Genomic DNA, 22,753 nt, shown 5'->3' on the forward strand with positions numbered 1-22,753 from the left:
CTGAATGATTGTCTCCCTTAAGTGAAGGGAAAATGGAGACAAACAATAGTGCAGATCATAAAATAAAAGCAGTTTTAATAACAAGTTGCACTTACAATAAAATTACTTTGGTAAAAAGCACAAGTACAAAATCACTGGCAAAGCAGCAGAGCAGGCAGGTTTATATGGAGCAACTGACTTATATTCCCAGTATCCGGAATCAAGGCCACAGTCAGGAATCCACAGCTAGCAGAGTGACCACCCAGCAGGGTGAAAGCCCAGGGCTAGTCACCATGCTTAACACATTCCGGTTTGGAAACCTTCTGAAGAAGCTGCTGCATCCACCGTATTCTCCAGATTTGGCCCCCTGCAACTTCTTCCTGTTTTCAAACATGAAAAAATGGCTAGGCAGAATGAGCTTTGAACAAGGAGGTCATCAATGAAACTGAAGTCTATTTCGCAGCGTTCGACAAATACTTTTTTATGGAGGGCTTGAAAAAGTTGGAGTATTGTGTACTTATCAATCACACCATGTATTTTACTACCATAAAATCCTTTCTTCAGTTCCATAGAGGACACTGGACACACCTCATTTGCGCTCTTTGCTTGGTTGATCTGTGTTATTTGTTTTGAGATTGTCCTCCTCCTCTTCTCCCTTGTATGCTACTTCCTTTTCTTTTGGGTTTTGCAAGTAAAAATACTAGGCCTAATTCAGATGTGGTTGTTCTTGCTACAGTTGGTGCTATCCTTTGTTGTAAGCAATTATGTGGTAATATGGACAGAAGCAAGCCCAAGCATAGGGACACCTATTGCTATCACTTCATTTTCGTGCGTTGTATAATTGCTGATATGTCAGTACTATTGTCACAAATCGGGACACAGAGCCTGAATGCCTCTGTAGGAAGGCACAGGCTGAGCTGCTCTCCGTGACACAGAGGGCTGACCTGTAACAAGTAAGCCTACAATTACTAACTTATACACGCCCAGTAAATGCCGCCTGAATGGTGTTGACACACCTGCCTTTATCTAACCACTCTTTTCCTGTCATTCACTTTCCATTTAATTCTTTGGCGGGACCACATTTGCATCTCTCTTGCTGCACATGTGTGCACTGCTGCGCATACGCAGTAAGAAAACATCGGCTGAGTTGTGTAAAACAGCAGCTTTGTGACTGCATCTGAATTAGGCCGACTGTGCTCAGTTCAGCCAGTTGGGAGTTTGATGGGAACAAACCAGAGTTTAAGACAGTTTTTGAAAGTACCAGGCTCCTCACTCCATTAACTTAACTCCAGTGTCTCCAGTGTCCCCCATAGAATCAGAGAACAGGCTTCTACAGTACCATAAGTACAATAATCTTGATTTCATTATTTGAATTGTGTAATGTTATAATGGCCTAAGCTACTGTACTATTCATTACTAATATCATTATTTTATTGGCACTTGCTTGTGCTGTGCAATAATGCCAATAATATTAAATAAGGAAAGTATTCTTAAGATTTGTATATATAAGTATGTTAACCAATACTTATATGTTTGGTAATATTATCTATAATTTGTCCATACAGGTTCCAGCAAATAGTAACAACTTATTGATAGTTAAGGGTCTAAAGAAAAATGAGAAATATATATTTGCTGTTGCAGCATATTCAGCAGATGGACGGCTCATTGGAGATATGATTGGAGAATCAACTAAACCAATTCTTGCTTTTCCACCTTTATCAGTGCCTGCAACATGGGCTTATCTAGCGCAGGTATTTGTAGTACACTTTATAAATGAAGACATGTATGTACAGTATACTCTATGTAAGGTATGCCGGGGGGGGGGGGGGGGGGGAGTAGAATATAAATAATACAAAATTTACAGTGAAAAGTTTCCTGCCACTCAAACTCAAAAAAGCAATGAAATTCCATGCAGTAAGTCTAATGCCTTAATGGGCATGTTGCACAATACAGATGTGGTGTAACATCACAACCTGCGAGTAACTGCAGATTCAGCACTCATTGGAATACACACATTCAGTCTATGCCTCTACTAATAATGGAGCTGTTGTAATTGAATGATGTTGCTTCCCGGATCCATTTGCACTGTGCAGATGGGTTCTCCAAGTGCAAAACCACTCCAGTCACATCCATGGGGTACCTTAGAAATTGCAGCTGCTCCGATCCACCTCTTATTAAGATCCACCTCTTTTCTCATTCATATGACTTTACATTAATCATATAAGGTCAATTATCATACATTTAAAAATAACAACCTTTTTATAATATAAGTACCAGCTAAGGTACCCGTGGTTGCTCGGTTTTCATTGTTCTTAAACCCCATGTCCTCTGCCAACTTTATGTTATGCAACTCTGCCATATCTTGCAACTCTGACTCATTTTGTCTAGTGGCCGGACCACTTTTTGGGCCCTTGGGACCCCGGTGGTGTCAGGATTGCAGATGTTAGTGGCTGTGAACCTAATCAGGACCCAATCAATGTCCTTTACCACCTCTATGTTAAGCAACTTGCCATATGTTGCCTCCCTGACCAACTTTGTATAGTGGCTGGACCCCTTTATAGGCCCCTGGCAGGGTCGGGATTGGGGCCTAAGTGGCCGTGAATCTAATCTGAACCCAATCAATGTCCTCTTCGCCCTCTATGTAATGCAACTTTGCCATATCTTGCTTCCCTGACTCATTTTGTGTAATGGCCATACCACTTTTTGAGCCCACAGGGGGTGCTAGGGGGTGTGTTACTCCCACAGTATTTTTTTTCCAAATTGTAAGTCATATGTTTACCAAGTTTGGTGTAAATTGATCCAGGCATTCCAGAATTATGCTAGAACATACATACATCCAATTTTATTTAACTATAGATAACTTCAATACCATTATATTTCATCATATTCCTATCAATGTATTACTCAAAAAGGGGTTAATAAGCTCATAAATAATTAGGATAAAGATATATAATCAGAAACAAAAACCCCCCAAAGACTAAAACCTTTTATACATAACATTATTATGTAATTTGTTATATATATATATATATATATATATATATATATATATATATATATATATATATATATACACACAGAAAGTCCGCACCTATTGCCACTTTAGCCGTCACTGTGGTGCTCACTCCAATGGAATGAATCCAATAAATAACAGAAGTAAAGCAGAGGGCACTCACCGTTGAGATGAAATTTTTTTTTGAGGAGTTTAATGAAAGTAAGGCATGTTAACGTTTCGATCCCCACCTGGATCTTTGTCAAAACATCAGCACCAGGTACAGAGTGATCCTTTCACTATAGCCTGGTGTGGCTGTAGTGAAAGGATCACTCTGTACCTCGTGCTGATGTTTTGACAAAAATCCAGGTGGGGATCGAAACGTTAACATGCCTTACTTTCATTAAACTCCTCAAAAAAAAATGTCATCTCAACGGTGAGTGCCCTCTGCTTTACTTCTGTTATATATATATATATATATATATATATATATATATATATATACACACACATGTACAGTATGTGAATTAAAAAGCACTTTACTGATACTGTACTATTGAGACCGATATAATACCTATTGAATATTTTATATGCTAATTAAGATTGTGGATGTCCATTTATCCATGTCAGCATTGCATACTATTGAATAGCACAGAGGCGTATAACTAATTGTCTTGTTTGGTTCATTTTATATGTAATCTTGATATGCTGTCACAAGCGTATTAAAAAATCTGCAGCTTATATATTGTACCATATATATTTAATAGTGAATATATAAAAACAGCGCCTGAATTATATTGGCACTATAATATATCTTACTGTATGTAAAACTGAAAGCTTATCTGCTAAATGAAGAATGTGCATTCTTGTAGCTTGCACAAATGCACCAAGGTCTATACTTACTGTCCATGTTTTTATGATAGTGTTGGAGGTTGTACTAATATTGCTTCCAGTTCCCCATAATCACCTGGGGCTGCCGGGACCCAATGTGCTTATAAATGGCAGTAGGCAGCTCATGTTGGGAAATAGCTGTGATAAATTGGTGATCGTTCCGGAAATACACAAAATTACAATGCACAGAAATCTTAGGAAGTCCCCTGTTCCCTCCATGCATTACCAGTAATATCTGCTGATTTCTAATGCATTCATAACTACTTTACCCAAGTAGATCGTAGCATGCACATGCGCAAACCCTGACCATCAGAACTGGGGCCAGACTCGGATTGCAACGAGCGATCCTGAATTGGACCCTATGTTCATATCATTCAGGTGTATGCAGATAAAGATTATTATACATTTTGGTAAAACAACATGGTCAGTGTTAAACCAAAATCTTTATCTTTGTCTTTATCTTTTGAAATTGTTCAGTGTGTATGCTCTATATCAGTAATGGCTAACCTTGGCACTCATGCTGTTGTTGAACTACACATCCCAGCATTCCCTGCATCAGTTTTAGCATGGACAAATAGTAAAACTGATGCAGGGCATGCTGGGATGTGTAGTTCAACAACAGCTGGAGTGTCAAGGTTAGCCATCACTGCTCTATATTGTTCTTTCTGTAGCTCCAAGGAGTTCAAGGGTAATACTGTATGTGACAATATGTTAGCTTCCTTATCGCATAGTGTGTATGCAGCATAACAGTCACAAGTGTTAATTTCAGGTCCTGTAGAAATAAGTATGTTATTCCCTAGTGCAGTGGTTCCCAAACTGTGTGCCGTGGCACCCTGGGGTGCTTTGGGGGCACATGCATGGGTGCCCTGGGCTGGTGGTTCATGACCAATTCTAATTATTTATGGTAATAGGCAAATCCAGTGCTTGTGGCTTCCAATCATAGAACATTTAGACCAGTGGTTCCCAACCTTTTTTCTCTCCCGTACCCCTTGATTAGGCTTTTCATTGATGATTACCCCTCCTCTCAATTTAAAATACAGACAGTACTTATGAGTGGAGAGGAAGTGAGCGGTATGCGTATCCTTATGCATGTCCTTATATTAAGGAGTAGCGGACAGGAATCTTACCCTCCCGTGTCTGGCCGCTGGTTGTGTATTGTCTCCAGGGTTCCCACTTACCCCTGTAGGATTAATGCCGCTGTTTCTTCCACCCGTGTCAGTGCTGGGCAGATGATCGCTGATATCTGAGGGCAGCATGGGAAGCTCCCATTGGATTGCTGGTCTGGCAAAATCACAATGAGAAGCTGATGACGATGAAGACAGAACCATAAGTGATACAACATGGTTCTTCTCCATAGCAATGGGTCTTCTTCTGCCATCAAAATACTTTTTTTCATCTTCCGCCATTACCAATATTATTTTCAAGTACCCCCAACTGGTCTGCAGAGTACCCCCAGGGGTACTAGTACCCCAGGTTGGGAACCACTGATGTAGACAAACAGAAACAAATCCTGTCCCTCACATATAACTGACCTTCCGGATGACATATAAACACAATTTACTTAATTTAAAAAAAAAATCTAAATTACTCAATAAGAAACTTTTGGCCTAGCGGTGCCACGAAACATTTTCTGATACTTTAGGGCGCTGTGATTCTATAAAGTTTGGAAACCCTGCCCTAGTGCATAAACATAAAGGAAATTACTTTTTTTGAGTGTAATGTTTAGAACCTAAGAATTCTATGCTAACTTGCATACTAAGGGCCTGATTCTGGTTCACTTGCAAAAGCAAATTCTCTCTCTAATGGACACAAACATGTGCACTTCAGGGGGGACAGCTGTATTATGTGCAGAGAGAGAGTTAGATTTGGGTGAATTATTCTGTGCTGGCTAAATACTGGCTTCTTTATTTTTACACTGCAATATAGATATCAGTTTAAAGTACAAACTCCACCCATATCTAACTCTCTCTGCACATGTTACATCTGTACCAAATGCAGTGCACATGGTTTTGTCCATTAGAGAGATAATTTGCTTTTGCGAGTGAACCAGAATCAGGCCCTAAGTGTATTAAACAAAAACATTTTTTTTTTTCATTTGTGTAGAGCGCTTATCTTGTTGGCAACTACAATGTGACTAAGAAAGCCTGCTCTGCTCTGTGGAACTACTTTGTGGTGCCAGCAATTCCTGCATCCGATACCACTGACCAAACAGGGAGTAAAGATGGTATATGCCAAATGAGGTAAATAGTCTATTGTGTAAAGCCTGTGTTCTTTGGTGAGTGCATTGTGCAGGATTATACATTACTGATCTGTCAGTAAATGTAAAGATTCACAGGGGTCGATCCTATTAACTGCGAAGGATGTGGATGATTCGCTGAGTGCCAATCATCACGACACCCGGCACACTTTAGGGCGGGCCGAATTTGCTGAAAAGTGCTCGCACCTCCATATGGGTGCGAGCAAATTTCAGTGAATACGACCCTGCGAAGGTTGGGAGTTAGGGTTAAATCTGGTGCCGCCGGTGCCTGAATGGAAACTCGCACCCTTCGGGGTTAATAGGATCAACCCCATAGTGTAAGTGTAAAACATTATCTGCATCGCTTAAAATGATGGTAAGATTCCACTACAGTAGAGTGTATATAACAGGAACCTGAATGCTTCATCAGAAGACAGGCAAACATGCCAGTCACGTGGTCTGAATTGTGCAATATAAAAGCTATTACTGTGCACAATTCAGACCCTCTAACAGTGGGCCCAATTCTGATAGTTATAGTTGCACTGCTCTTTCTTTGGAAATATAGCAGGAGGTGTAGACTCCTGCTGCAGTATTGATCTGACCTGCATCCTAGGACATAGCATCAGAACACTGACTTACCATTAGGCAGCCTATAGCATCTATGGTGCCATGCAAGTTGCCCATCACAAAGGCCAGGAAATCCTTCCCTACCCCTACACATATGTGACATGCCTCCTTTTTCACAAACAGATGCCATCGCCCACCAAACGGCAGCAGCCTCAGTCACTAACAGTCTGTTGCCTTTCTGTGTCACAGTACTCATTTGCACATGTTCAGAATGGACCCGGTGTATGCACAAAGTACAGATAATCAGTACTTTGTGGTACAGGGCGCAGCTTTCACCACATCTGAATTAGGCCCAGCTTGGTCATAGTAGTAAATAAAAAAACACAATCTTTAAATATATTTACTTGTCAAACTAGGGAATGTTCAAATGAGTGCTTCCCAGGTGCATGTGTATACCACTAAGCAATGTCTTATAATCTTTAAATATTTACTTATGTGATTTTTTAATTAAAGTATAACATTTAATGTTTATACTGTATGAAAATATTTAATAAGATAAAATGATCCAAAAACGTCCCCATTTAAATTTCCCATTTAGACCACAGTACATGTTATTCTATGATATATAAAATAGAGCTTGGTCCCATTTGTTTGAAAGAATATAATATAAATACAGTTGATAGCAGGTAATGTATTGTATTTCTATTATCTTTCTTACTTCAAACAAATGGGACCAAGTTGTGGTTTCCGTGGTGATGGCAGTGGCCAGTATAAGCCTACTATGTTCTTCGAAGCATTTTTATAATTACTTTCAGCTTGTGAATCTGTAATAGTTGGTTTGTTATTATGAATTTGAAATATTTCTCAACTTTTCTAGAAACCAGCTACCTAATTAACCTTTCTTTCCTTAAATTGCTATATGAATGTAAGCACAGCTACTGATGTTATATTTGTCTTTCCCCATAGTCTGTGTCCTGATGCTATTTCAAACTCCTCTCCTATACTGCTGCAGCTCTTCCTGGGAAGTATTTTTACCCTCAATGATATAAACATAAAGGAGAAAGCTCTTTATTGTGACTCTGTTTGCGATGGAGGGATTCTACAGAAGGGTCAAGTAAGTAATGAACGTTATTGATGTTTAGTAATTTGAGAAATATTTTTTTAAATATTTTTTTTAACGCAACAATAAGTCTATTCTGAATTTAGATAATAGACTGATCTGTGAAGGATTCTGCACTTTTGTACACAGCCCTGGGATTTACAAACCACCAGTGGGGGTCTCGATACAAATCCAGGCTGCTGTGACATTTGCATATGTTCGCACAGGAGCTGCATACTTTTGAATCGTTCTCTGAATCAATGAAAACTATACTTGCCTCACAAGTATAATAGATTCTCACATTTGGGAGGGTTCTCCCATGCTAGAAAGAAAGACAACTATCTTAAAACACTCGCTGTTCCAGTGAGGGGGCATGGCTAAGAAGTGATGATGCAAATTGTGTAATTACTGTAGCACTCTCAGTGGCTAAATACTGCAAATCATGACCACACGCCGCAAGGAAAGAGTTACATTTATCAAACCATGCTGCTGCTTCCTCTGTGGACAAGTTCTCTCTGGGATCTCTCTGTAGATAAGAACAACACACTTAACATTGAAACAGAATTTGATGGCAGATAAAAACCACTTGGCCCATCTTGTCTGCCCTAAAAAAACTTATCCACTACGGTTAATTTTTTCATTGACACGAGCCAATTAACCTACTAGTATATTTTTGTAGTGTGGTAGGAAACCAGTGTACCTGGAGGAAACCACACAAACATGGGGAGAATATACAAAATGTAACCAATAAAATGCTGTGAAGCAGTAATGCTAACAATTACACTATCGGTGCTACCAAACTTAACTACAGATGTGGGACTCTTAATATTGTGAAACCATAGAAAATAATTCATTGTATCTATATATAAAAGTCTAAATACTCCTCCTCACCTCTATGAGGTGTAGCGCCACTTGACTGACCAAATTACTCCTTCCAAATGTGAAAGCACCGATGTGTTTTAAACTTGGATATGGAGAGAGGGAGCTGTGGAAACAGATGGGAGGTAGGAGCAGAGAGGGCCTAGGGGAGGGGTGGAGAGATTGTGGGCTAAAAACTGTCACAGCTCAAAGTGAAACTAGTTCTTGATAAAAATGCATCAATGAAATTGTCAGATTTTCATTTCTTGTATTTAAGAGCAGAATTCTAAATGGCAAAATAAAAAAATAAAAAATACTGCATCACCACCTGAACAAATAATTTATTAACATTAATTTGTTATTGTTAGCTGGAACTACGGTCCAGAGTAAATTTATTTTAAAGCCATCAGAAATTAAAACTATAATAATACCACAGAATACAATATATGCAGACACTTTAAGGACCTTATTCTGGACCATTCGCAGCCAGCGTTCGTTCACACGGGGACTGATCTTTCTACGCATGTGCAGTCACCAGGTGCGTGCGGCCACGGCAAGCAGACTGTTTGCCAGGTGCACACACCCAAGGGTGCAAATTCGCATCCGAGCAAATCAACCAGAATAACCCCCTAAATTTGTTTTATTTACCCTGCTAAAGGTAAACAAGAAGTTGAGGTACAGTACAGTAGTGGAAAATGAGGGCCAGAAAAATTAACAACAAAAACACAGTGTAACCTGGCCACCTTAAAGTTTGCCCCAATTGATTGCTGCCCTAGTTGATTTTCACATTTATGTCCCCATTCTCCAATAGTTTACATTTTGTATATTTTTTGGGAGATGAACATAAAAAGAAATAACAACAAAAACAAATTAATAATAATCATACTCATTCAAAAGAAATATTTCTAAACCTTTTAGAACAATTTAAATAGTAACATGCATCTAGAACAGAGGAGGTGGATAGAATTTATCACATTGGACTTTTCTAGCTCATTGGTCAATTGATTGGAAAATTGTAGTCCATGGTGGACAGTTTTTGTGAAGAATAGACTTTTTTGCCACAGTGTTGTAATTGCTTTTTTGTATTCTCATCATTTCACTTTCATATTTACTCTACTTTCCCTCCAGTGGCATAACAATAGCCCTGCAGACCCCGCGGTTGCGGGGAGGTGCTGTAGAGGTGTGGGCGCCGGGGTCTGCGGCGCTATTGTAATGCCGCTGCAGGGAGCTCACATGTGGTTGAACCCCGGGACCCACAGAAGATTTGTCTGAGGCACGGTCCCGGCTCCCCTGTCCCCTCCTGGCTTCTGCTTCTAATCTAAACGTCCATAACAAAATGTCCACCCCCATACTGCAGAAAATTGTCTGCTGTATGGGCGCAGACATTTTGTGATGGTCCATTTTCATTAGATGCTGGACAGGAGCGGACAGGGGAGCCGGGACCACAGACAAATCCTCTGCGGGTCCCGGGCTCCGACCACAGGTGAGCTCCTAGCAGGTGGCAAGACAGGGGGGGTGTTAACTGTGGGAGGGGGCGCTGCCGACATTTCAGAAGGGGGGCGCATCATTTTTAGTTACACCACTGTTTCCCTCCCTTTCCACTTACAATCATATTCCACAATTACTCCTAATCTTGTTGTCAAAACACTAGGGTGAGAGCAAATCAGGACCATATGTCTTTTAATGCTCCATTGGCTGTGTAGGCTGGTAAAGTATTACAATCTAGCCATTTTAAAATACAATTTTTGCTGCCAGTTCTTGCTAAATTCTTAACAACTGTATTTTAAGGGTATTATGAATTTTGAGAAGCGATAAAAGGTCGACAGAATTAGAAGTGAATGGAATGGAACCAAGGAACACACCGTAGTAATTTCTTGAATGAACACACAGGAGGGTTATTACTGAAATAACACACTTGAAAAGTCAAACACAACAGGCAATTTGTAGAATCAAAGCTTATTTAATACACAAAGGGATGTGTATTTATTTCAAATTGATTTGCAATAAAGAAAATAAAAATAGATTATTAAACTGTATTTCTATTTAGATTGCTAAACACCTTTGTTTAGATTTTAAAGAAATATCTGTTCCACTGAGCAAGATGTCTGTATGTTAACTTTAGATTTGTCGAATAGCTGAATGTGAAAGATTGTTGGTGGCTCTTGATGTTAGCGCCTTGCTGGGTGATGCCAGCTATGCCCTTCAAGCTGTTGTTCAATGCTATGGTCTGATTGCTCCTGTAATCTATCACCGGATCCCTTCTGTTCCAGTAGTTCAGGTAAGCAGAACTGTGCCAACATACCTTTTGACATGATAAATACCTGTTTCTAAAAATAGCAAATCACTAAAATAAAAGTAATTGTACAACCTGCTGTAGCCTGATCTAGATATTCCTACTCAAAGTTGAATGAGCACAATATCATTGTACATAAATGTAATCAGGGCATCAAACCAACTGAAAGCTATTGTCACACTGAGAACAACTAAAACAGTATTGAAGTGTAAAGAGAAAATAAATTACCCTGTTCTCAGTTTCTCTATTTAAGTTGGCAAATACTGCAAAGCCCATTTGTTTTACAACTTACATTTTTGTCATGTAATGTTGCTATAAAACAATCAGTTCCCCCCTCCTCCCACACACACACACACACACACACATGCATTTGTTTCAGTGTTTATATTCTTAGGGATATCCTATTACCCGTGATCGCTGATCACGGGTAATAAGCTTGCCGTGGTCAATCTAATTAGCCCGGGTTAGCTGGCTTATTGTGGATATTGTTTCACCTGCCTCAGACAGGCAAAGCAAATCCCCGAAAGCAGCCCAGTTTCCCAGTGAAAATATAGGGTAAAAGTGTGAAAATTCATTGTTATATTAGGCATAATAGGCTATAAGATACAGTATACCTGTTATTTTACATTCAGACTAAAACCAGTATTATATTATAGGCTGGTGCCCTGCTTCTGTTTAAGATGTTGTGCCTATTAACGCCAAGTACAATGCATAATAACACATGTAATATGTAGGAATTTTCTTAATTTTTACATAGTACTAACATACATTCTACATTTTTGAGTAATTACAGGGGCGGGGGGGGGGGGGGGAATCCAGTTGGGTGCGAGCTACTGGCACCTATGGGTGAATGCGACTGAGATGCTTAAGGTACTGTTGGAGGCCTGCAGCTATTAAATTAGCTGGTGGTCTGATTATCCACAAAGGTACAGTTAGAGAAGAGAAGACCTTCTGCGCTAGGCAAATTACTGTATTACGATGTGGCTTTATAGGGATTAGCCCATTCAGATAGAGGGACAATTGCCTAAGCAAAAAAAGCATCAGTGGCAACAAACACCTCGATCTATGAAGTAGCTGACGATCCAATTTCGTGCAGCCATTTTTGCCACTTTTTGAGGGATTTTTTTTGCCATGCTTTTTCATCCACCAAAAAAGTGAAAAAGCATGGGTGAAACATGCCATAAATTAATGGTGAAGATGGCTGCAATTGAAAAGTTGGGGGTGAATAATTTTTGCAAAAAGAAATGGCACTAATTGATACCCCTCATAGCCCCCCATTTAAACACCGTTCTTATTGAATGTGCAGTATGGCTGTGATCCATGTGGAAACAGGGCAGTTGATGATACTGCTAATTCTCTGAATGGGACCCCACTTGGCTGCAATACATCACCTCTGGCTTTATTGATAAACAAAGATATTGATGCCATTTCTATAATTTCATGATTCAATGCAGACAAATCGACATGATTCTCGGTGCTACAATTCTTTCTTTTAACCTTCTACTTACTGACTGCTCCCATTTTGAAAAATGATAATGAACCATGCATTTCTGACAAAGAAGTAGTTAATGTTATTGTGTGTAATCCACATTTTCCCCATGTTTTCAGATCCTAATTAAATGCTTGGCAGTTTTACAAGAAATCCCCAGCAGCACCTGGCAGAAAAAACAGGCTGGTGTAACAGAGGGCGTTCTGCACATGACAGCCTGCATGGTCTATTATGTAGCCAAGGTACTTATTTACATCCATCCAAACATGGCAATCAGGAGAATACTTAGTATATATTGTATATTTTTAGAATGACGCTAAAAGCAAAATATTTATCCTGTTATTGATGTATTTCTGATAATTAAACATATCACTCATTTCAAGCCATGACATTTTGCTGGGACTGTATAAATATTATGTATGATTAACAGATTAGTGTATTTAGTAATCTACTCTTTCAAGCCTCATGATATGAATAATCTTTTTTGCTGTCACATGGCTTGTGAAAAGCTCTGGAGCCGTAATTACAGAAGTAAACATCTATGTTATATACAGACATAAAGCATGCTGGGATAGTATTTTACTAAGCCTAGCTAAGAGTGTGTAATAGTCACAATTCTATCTTAGAAGTTTAGAGTTATACACTTTTCCATGTTTACTATATAACATTAGAAGAATAATCTGATCTGGATATGACTAGTGCATTATCAAACATTTAAGGAGGTATTCAATCCCGGGTCACGACTGTGGATCTGACCCGACAGCCGTGACCCAGGCCAGTTTTCGATTTGCTTGACAGCATATCGCCAAAAAGGGGGCATGTTGGCGTAAACAGCCGTAGATTGTCTAGATTCGGCCATGATTGTGACAATTTTACGGCTGTAATCAACAAAATAGGCCCCCTGTATCTTTCAAAGTCAGGCCCTTTCTGTCGATCTGCCTCTTCAATGCTGTTGGACAAGACAGCATTGAATAGGCGCCCGCCGCTAATACGCCTGTCGGAAATAGCTCCGGGGATTGAATTCCCCCCCTTAATATTGACTTTAAAAAGAAAATCTTTATTTTTCTTAATGTTTGTTTTTTAAGGTTATATTGTGTTTTTTTGTGTCATTTATGTACATGCGGCACATTTTAGTATGTTATACTGTATGCAACTAGGTCCTGTTGTTTTACTTTGTTGCAAATGTTCAGATTGTGTTAATTGTATTTACCGAGAAGAAGCAAAATAATTGTACTGCCTGTTTTTTGGGTTTTTTTTTGCTCTCAGTGACAAAATGTTATTAAAAATACTCAATTAAAAAAAGAAAATTGGCAGCTGCTTAGGATATATATATATATATATATATATACATAAAGTAAGTTTGAAGGACATGGTCTAAGCGGCAGTGGTATTTTTCATCCATTTAGAAATGTATAAAGGATACAGTACAACCAACAATGGGCCAGATGTATTGAGGTCTGCGGACCATGCTGGATGACATCCGGAATCAGACATATTTTAAAGGGCCAATCATTTATCTACAGTGTAATTGTTAGGGAAAAAAACATTTGGTACTGTTATACAGATTATTATATAAACACATAATAATGAGATGCATAATTCAATGCTTAGTTACATTAAATGAAATGCTTTACAAAAATGTTATTATTTCTATGAGAAATTATTACAGTAGTTAGGAATTCAACTGACTAACCGATGGTGCTGGCTACATGCACGAGAAGGGACTGGTCTGTCCACCTTAATCTGGGGAGAAAAACTAAAACACTGCACATGCACTGCATTGTGATCGGCCTAGTTGCAATATTGATCAGTGTTATCATCTAACATATAATGGTTAACTGTAAGTCTACTGTTGTTTGCTTGTATGTCTTAATGCAATTCTTACATACATACTGTATATAAAAAAAGCTATGTGCGCACTTTTCATTTGTACATTGTATCTTACTGTTTGTGTATATTGGGTTTTATTATTTATTGAATTTTTGTTTTCACTTTGTTTCTGTAGGTACTCCGCTTATGGGAAGAATATGACGCAGCAATAGCTGTAATAGAAACAGGAAAAAAGTTACTTGATTTGACAGATAATACGTTAAGCATTGTACCACCTTTACAATCAAAATCATCCTTCCATGATGACACAGTAAAAACATTCAATGCCAGCAGTAAAGACAGGGTATTGTTTTTTTTTTTCTGCATGTTCAAAATGATATCAAACCTTTTATAAAACTTTGCCTTATTTAACTGATATACTGATACTATCCTGAAACATTTGATGCATGAAGTTTATTTAATGTAAAGATTCATCTAATAATCTTTCTGCATTAGTTTCACATGAACCCCATATATAACTTCCCTGTGCTGCTGGGAGACCCTGCTTCTTTTATGATATATTACTGTGTGTGTGTAACTTCCTGCTGATCTCTCCTCCTTACATTGTGACACTGCCCCGAAACATAAAATACAGCTGACCCTCAAACTATCAGCACAGACAAACACCTATTAAAAAATATTAAAATATTTGGTACTTGTGTATTATCGCGGCGCCCAAATCATTTACTTACGTCGGCGCAGGGATCGCATCGAATGCAAATCGCATTGAATGCAATTTTATCGCGTGTGATGTTATGCAATGCGATTTAGCACACCCCCACTATCCACGTCTCCCCGAAGCGTGGCGAGCGTACGTGGTACGCGTCCTCCCAACCTGTTGATACCCCCACTAGCCACATCGGTGTGGAGTTGAGTTAATAAAGTGTGGCAAGCACAGCGAGCCACCAAGCCTGAATCGTGGCAAACGCCCACGGAAAATGAGCCCGAAGCGTGGCGAGCGCAGCGAGATGACGCAGAATGCACGTCAAGTAATCCACGGCCCCTCGCGGGGTTCGCTGCGCATGGCATGCTTCTGGCTTGTTTCCCGCGGCACCTCGCGGGGCTCGCTGCTTGCGCCACACTTCGGGCATGGTGGCTTGCTTCGCTCGCCACACTTTATAAAATCAACTCCATGCTGACGTGGATAGTGGGGGTATGAACAGGTTGGGAGGGCGCATACCGCGTACGGTCGCCACGCTTCAGGGTGACGTGGATAGTGGGGGTGTGCTAAATCGCATTGCATCACATCGCACGTGATAAAATCACATACGACCGCATGCGATTCACAACGTGCATGTAATTTTCATGCAATCGCATGCAATGCGATCCGCAGGCAGGGGTGGCGTGAAACTAAACAAGTACCATTGCATTGCATTGCACACAAATTGCATGCAATGGGATCTCACTATGCTGAATAGGACTACGTTAATTACTTTATGGGCGCCGAAATAATACACAAGTACCAAATATTTTCATTCAATATTATGCCATTTCAATTTCTCTCAAATTTATAAGGGTTGTAAATGAAGCATTGCAGCTTTGAATACATTGTGACTTAATTCAGCATTATATAGAAGTCCATTTTGCAGACAGATCTTACAGTTTTTTGCACTGTGCATGCTCCATAATGCAACTTTGAGCAACTATGGACAATTCAAAATTATACACATCTCATCCACAAGTCCAAATACAGCTGAATGGATGTAACTGGGCAGCAACTGGGTGCTTCCATGTAGGCTAATTATACTGATTTTCTAACTGAAATACTGGTTTGACCTTGAAGCATTTTGTGTAAGCATTGTGATGCAGTGTGTTATGCCACGTACACACAGGGTGAAGGTAGTAATGTGCTGAGCGATCTAGTTAAGCACAGATCGCTCAGCACACAGCGATGCACTAGCACCGTGTGCTGAGCGATCCTTGACGGCCAGCGTTCTCAATTGAAGACTAGATTTATACTGCATGCAGTATAAATCTAGTCAGGCGATAATGACACGCAGGACCGTGCATGGCTGGGGGCCATACACACAGAGCGATCCATGATTAATTTCTTAACAATCTAGACAGATCGCTTAGAAATGGGGCTGTAACTGCCCCATGTGTACAGTATGGCCCATTAGATTTCTTAAAAATAAAATAATGTTTGGTAAATATAGAGAGCCACCAATTGAGTGATTTTGATTTTGTTAATAGAATCCAAACATAACAGATAAGCGTAAAGGTATATGTTGTTTTAAAGCTAAAATGATTGACGCAAGATGCATCAAAGTTTTGTGTTAGATAAAGTAGAGAGGTATAAAGTACCAATCAACTTCCAACTTTCATTTTTCAAACAATGTCTGTAAATTGTTAGAAGCTGATTGTTTGGTAAAATATCTTTCCACTTTATATCTCTCCAAAGCTTGATACATCTTGATCTGTAAAGATTTATTGTAAGATTTATTGATTTCTATTTTACGTATTGGACCTTATTCTGGTTGATTCGCAAGAACCTCAGTGCTAGAGATTAATGTCTTGACTTGTCTTTATATTTGCACATTTTGTTACTATTTAGCTGTAATATTGACAGTAGCATTAACATACTGTGGGGGAAATTTTCTAAAATGGGAATAAGACTTCACATGTGATGTTGCTATGGGCAACCAATCAGATCCTGTCTACTATCTTCTAGAGCAGGGCTGGGCAACACCATGCTGAAACTGATGCAAGGCATGCTGGGATGTGTAGTTCATCAACATCTGGAGGGCCGGTGTTGCCCAGCCCTGTTCTAGAGGGTGCTAAATAAATAAGAAGTAGCTTCTGATTGGTTGCCCATAGCAACATCACATGTGAAGTCTTATTCCCATCTTAGTAAAATTCCCCCTGTATCTCTACAACATGCACTTTATTCTTACTACATTCCTCAAATTCTTTATTTGAATATTTTTTTTTTAAAAGGGGTTTGTTTCCAAAAAGTATCAAAAAAAGAAAACATTCAGTGATGAAAAAGTTAGTGAACATCTTTCAGTTCTGGAATACAATCTACTAAAATTGACTAAACCATGTAAGTACCTTTTTTATTTTTTTATTATTGAGCTGTAGAACCAAATATGAAATATAAAGCTTGTAACTGGAATTGAGCTTTGTTTTCAATTTCATGATTTTAATAAGATTATTGTAGATTAAATCAACATTTACATTTGAATGAAAGGGCTAATGAATAGTTCTCTAATTATTGTAATTTTTGTAATCATGCAAAGTGTAGTAATTGGTCTTAGATGCATTAACATATGCAAAACAAAGAGAACTCAAGTGTTTTGTTTTTAGGGTGCTCATTTGTTTTTGCCATTGGAAATCTTTAAGTTGATTCTATATTATACTTGTGTTTAATGCTAGTTGCTGGTTTTACTCATAGCCAATTAGGGTGGCCAATCCCGGGATCGGGATCGGCGGGATCCCGGGATTTGGCCCCCAAAACGCCGGGATTTCAATCCCGGGATTGGAATTTCCAATCCCGGGATTTCGGGATTAAACTGCGCATGCGCAGTTTAATGCCGGGCAGCGTCTGAGCACTCAGACGCTGCCCGGCTTCTCCCATACCCCGCAGTGCGCAGCGTGACGAGGTCACGCTGCGAGGTCTCGCTGCGCAGGGCACAGCCGCACGTCCACGGCTGCCCGCCCGCCCAGCGCTCCCGGCCACCTGCCCGCCCACCCACCCAGCGCTGACGGCCGGCAGCACTCACGGCCGGACACCCGCCCGCTCACCCACTCAGCGCTCACGGGGACCCAGCGGCAGCGGTCCCTGTCCCTGCCACCCACCCGCCCACCTAGCGGTCCCTGCCACACACCGCCCTCCCACCCAGCGGTCCCTGCCATCCACCCGCCCTCCCACCCAGCGGTCCCTGCCATCCACCCGCCCTCCCACCCAGCGGTCCCTGCCACCCAGCGGTCCCTGCCACCCACCCGCCCTCCCACCCAGCGGTCCCTGCCACCCACCCGCCCTCCCACCCAGCGGTCCCTGCCACCCACCCAGCGCTCGGGCGGCCAGGGTGTTTTTTATTATTAGGGAAGCCAATCCCGGGATCCCGGGAATCCCGGGATTGAGCATTTTTCAATCCCGAATCCCGGGATTGAAAAAATGCCCCGGGATTGGCATCCCTATAGCAAATCATAAACTGAGCACTAAAGACCCTACCAAAAATTAGCCTTTGGCTTTTGCCAAATCACAGGTTGTTGAAGACCCTGCTACAGTTATAATGCATTTTGCATCGAACATTACGTTATGGGTGAAATTTAATAGGATGTGAGAATCAGAAAGTGAGAGATTTGGTAAGAAATCTCCAGTTTTTTTTAAAAGCTGCAATCATTTACACTGCAAAACCAGTTTTATTTTGCAGTGTAAAAGATTGCCGCTTTAAAAAAACTGTAGATTTCTTTCTCTTACTTTCTGAATCTATCATCCTATTAAATCTCACCCAGTCTTCTTCACTGAAGCTTAAGGGGGATATTCAATCTCCGGCGAGCACCTCCCATCGGGGAGATGCCTGCCGGGCCCTATTCAATGCTGTCTTCCCCGACAGCATTGAGCAGGGTATCTCGGCAGAACGAGCCCGACATCACTAGCTGTCGGGCTCGTTCTGCCGAGAACAGCCGGGAAGTGACGAGCTGCCGGCTGCAGCTCGCCTCTTCCCGGCCGCAACTCGCGGCCACGCCCCCTTTTCGCTCCCCGGCAGGCGGGACATTGAATCCCGCCTGCGTGTTCTCGGTCGAGCTGACCGAGAACGGGACTGGGTTACGGCGGTCGAGCAAGCTCGACCACCGTGACCCTGACATTGAATACCCCCCTAAGTACTAAAAAGAAAGAAAGAAAGACAGAAAGAAAGAAAATACAACTGCAGTTGATTTTCTTCTAAAAAGACCAACAATTATGTGATTCAATGCTTCATTCTATTTATTGAAGAATTTAAGGTGGACACACACACTATAAGATTATCTTTCCAATCTGGCTGGTTGAAATGAAAATCTTTTAATACCTGGCAACAAATTACAATCAACCATTTGTACCCAAAAACTGGAATAGGGACAAAAACAGAAATTTGCATAAATTAGGTAAATCAAAGGGTTTAACCAATTTTTTCTGACTTATCATTTGTGGCTGTTTACCATGTTTGGAACAAATGGTTAATTGTCATTTGCTACCAGAAATGACCAGATTTTCATTCCAACCAGTAAAATTGGAAAGATAATCTTACAGTGTGTTCAATTTAACACTGTGATTTCTGTTGGACTAGAGACTAATCCATGCATTTCATTAAGATAAAATACTGAGGGGTAGATGAATTAAACTTTGGAGATAGATAAAGTACCGTCTAGTCAATGTCACATACATCACGTACTTTGGGCCTGATTCAAATTAGTACATAAACTCAATAATGTATGCAATAATCTGATGTTCATATGCAGGACCAGTTCTGTACAGTGCCTGACAATTGCTTCCTGATTAACAGGCTGTTTTCATTTTTGGGGACACAGAGTGGGTGCTACCAGCCTGTATTCTTGAAAATGGTTGTGTGTTGCCAATATTTTTAAGGTGTGCCAAGGTCAGGTCTTTCATCTACCAATGCAGATTTCCTGGCAGGAACAGGTCAGGGGCGGCGCTCCCCTACCCCCAGTTCAGTGCCAGCCACACGCAACTCCCCCAGTGGATCAGGGGGAGCAGCCTGTGGTGTCCTGTGCAAGGGGATCAGCCTGTGGTGTCCTATGCAGAGGGAGCAGCCTGTGGTGTCCTGTGCAGGGGGAGCAGCCTGTGGTGTCCTGTGCAGGGGGAGCAGCCTGTGGTGTCCTGTGCAGGGGGAGCAGCCTGTGGTGTCCTGTGCAGGGGGAGCAGCCTGTGATTTCCTATGCAGGGGGGGAAGCCTGTGGTGTCCTATGCAGGGGGAGCAGCCTGTGGTGTCCTGTTGTTATTATTGTTATTATTATTATTATTATTATTATTATTATACAGGGAAATTTACCAGTAGCTGCTGCATTTCCCACCCTAGGCTTATACTCGAGTCTATATGTTTTCCCAGTTTTTTTTTGTAAATTTAGGTGCCTCGGCTTATATTCAGGATGACTTATAATCGAGTATATATGGTATATTTGTAATAAAGAAGGTGTAATTATATATCTGTATGGGAGCAGTTACAATCCCGGCAGTCGGAATCCCGGCGTTCAAAATCCCGATGCAGGAATCCCGACCGCCGAAATCTCGACCACCGAAATCCCGACACTTTCTTCCTCTATGGGTGTCCACGACACCCATAGAGGTAGAATGAATTAGTGTGCCTGCTGCGTGGCGAGCATAGCGAGCCCACAAAGGGGGGCGATCCACGTCCCCCCTTGTCGGGATTTTGGCGGTCGGGATTCCGGTGTACGGATTTTGAACGCTGGGATTTAGTACCAATCCCATCTGTATAAAAGGCAGAGGCTGCAATAATGTATGCTGCTGTATACTGCACATATTTAAAAAAATTAAAAGCGTACTAGTTTGAATTTATTATTGGCAATGTAATGCAGATATTGATCATTGGTATATACAGAAAATAAGGAAAGATGTATTGTAACATTTTATAATCATCATTTATGCATACAGTATTATAGACACACACACACACACACCTCTGAAATTTTTAATAAATATTCGCATGTGTTAATATACAGTATGTAACTAATAATGGCCTTTTCTATTTTGGGAAGTGTTGACATATTATGTTGTATTGCACTTACATTAATACAAAACTAAATGGAAATGTCACCGGATTTAATGATCGCCTTGTATGATTTGTTGAGTAAACTACATTCTGAACTAAATAACTGTTGTAATAAAAACACATTTATTATAAACACTTCTTTTATATATCCTATCAAGCAATACCTTTACTATATTTCCCTTAATATTCTATATATCTTTAACAAAAGACAACATCAAGCTATAGGGGCTCTTCTAAATGTAATTAGCCAAACTTGTGGCAATTAATTTAACAAGTGTATAACTAAATCAATGAGATATGCATCTTAATCAGCTAATTATGCAAGTTGGTTGCTGAAGCATATGATAAATTAATTAGTCAGTTTACAGTCTAGTCATTCAATTATAAAAAAAAAAATTAGGATAGATTTAGATTTTAATGACATGAGACTGAAAATAACCTCAATATTTTTATTTTAATAAAATGGATATAAATCTTGTGCTGCGACCATAAGCCAAGACTTTTGTATTTTAAAACCAAAATCGGGCATTTTAGAGTTTAGCTTTATGGTTGCCTAATGAGGTGTTTATATTATAAAACTATTTTATTCATTATTTAATTGAAGATATGGAATAAAAATAGATTGCAAAGGTACCATTATCATGTGGCTCCTTGCTGGCTAATCATAGACAAAATTGAGGGTAACGGTGGTGTGGGGTGCGGTGCCCCTGGACTGGTTGGGCTGGGTGGCTCTAGTGTGGCACACCTTTACATTCTATTAACAGTTAGCACATTTTTTTTCTTCGCTAACACTATTTAATATTTTAATTACATTTCATTATTTATTTTATGAATTTTTTTTATTTTTTTATTATCTCTCTCACTTTCTATATATAGCTTTGGCTTCCTCTCACTAATCTCTATTAACACTATTGTATTTTCACTGGTGTGCTACTCTGAGCTTTCTAGCTTATGCTGTTTTTTTGGGGTGCCGCACCCTGCACCGAGATATAGCGCTAGGGACCCCCAATATACAGAGAAGCCTTGACGATGGCTTGGGGGCATACACATCATTTGCGCAAATATATGTAACCAATATCTCTGAATTCTATTATCATGTAGTGTAGTGTTCTAGACTGGTTACTAATACCATTCAGTGAGCTGGGAGAAACCATGGATTGTTACTTTACTCAGTATTACCCCTCCCTTCCATGCACCAGAATGGTATTACTAAACTAATTGAGCATCGGCCACAATCTATTTGTATGCTTACATGTAAGTAAAATGTGATAATCTCATCAATGTATCTTAAAAAGAAGTTCTTCAAACACGATGTTTAAAATCCAAAAAATAGCATTTAGTCATCATCATCATCAAATACAATCGCTAAAACAATACTGGTGCCAAATGTTATAATTAACCAACACAACCTGGTGGCCAGATGTAAAAGCTCAGGTTGCTCACCTTGAGTGTTAGGATGCAGGAGGCTCTCAGTATAAATATATAAAAAGTGTGGGAACCACACTGATATATATCGTTCCAATCCAAGTTGGAATAATATATATTGGCTGCCCAGTTTTAAGGCTAGGCACTTTGTATTATAATTTCCTTAGGCATTATTAAAATCTAAAACCCAGTATTGATAAAAGTGGAAAGAGTCATCTGACCTTATATCATGTTTCTAGTCATTGAATAGTACGTACCTGTGGTCGTTACACCTACAGTTATGGCTTCTAAGCATTATGGTCTGTGATGAGTTGGTTGGCAATA

General features: G+C 40.1%; 1 protein-coding gene across 2 annotated transcripts in view; it reads left to right on the plus strand.

Annotated features, from left to right (window-relative positions):
* Positions 1-22,753, plus strand: part of CFAP54 (cilia and flagella associated protein 54) — a 341,833-nt gene that overhangs the window by 88,731 nt on the left and 230,349 nt on the right. For both annotated transcript variants that reach the window (XM_083182295.1, XM_083182296.1), the window contains exons 23-29: positions 1,545-1,730; positions 5,966-6,102; positions 7,632-7,779; positions 10,745-10,900; positions 12,524-12,646; positions 14,410-14,577; positions 17,211-17,316. In XM_083182295.1, the coding sequence (XP_083038421.1) occupies positions 1,545-1,730; positions 5,966-6,102; positions 7,632-7,779; positions 10,745-10,900; positions 12,524-12,646; positions 14,410-14,577; positions 17,211-17,316 (1,024 nt within the window). The remainder of the gene's footprint in view (positions 1-1,544; positions 1,731-5,965; positions 6,103-7,631; positions 7,780-10,744; positions 10,901-12,523; positions 12,647-14,409; positions 14,578-17,210; positions 17,317-22,753) is intronic.

The sequence above is a fragment of the Crinia signifera genome, chromosome 4, assembly GCF_055691185.1.
Source record: "Crinia signifera chromosome 4, ASM5569118v1, whole genome shotgun sequence".
NCBI lineage: Eukaryota > Metazoa > Chordata > Amphibia > Anura > Myobatrachidae > Crinia > Crinia signifera.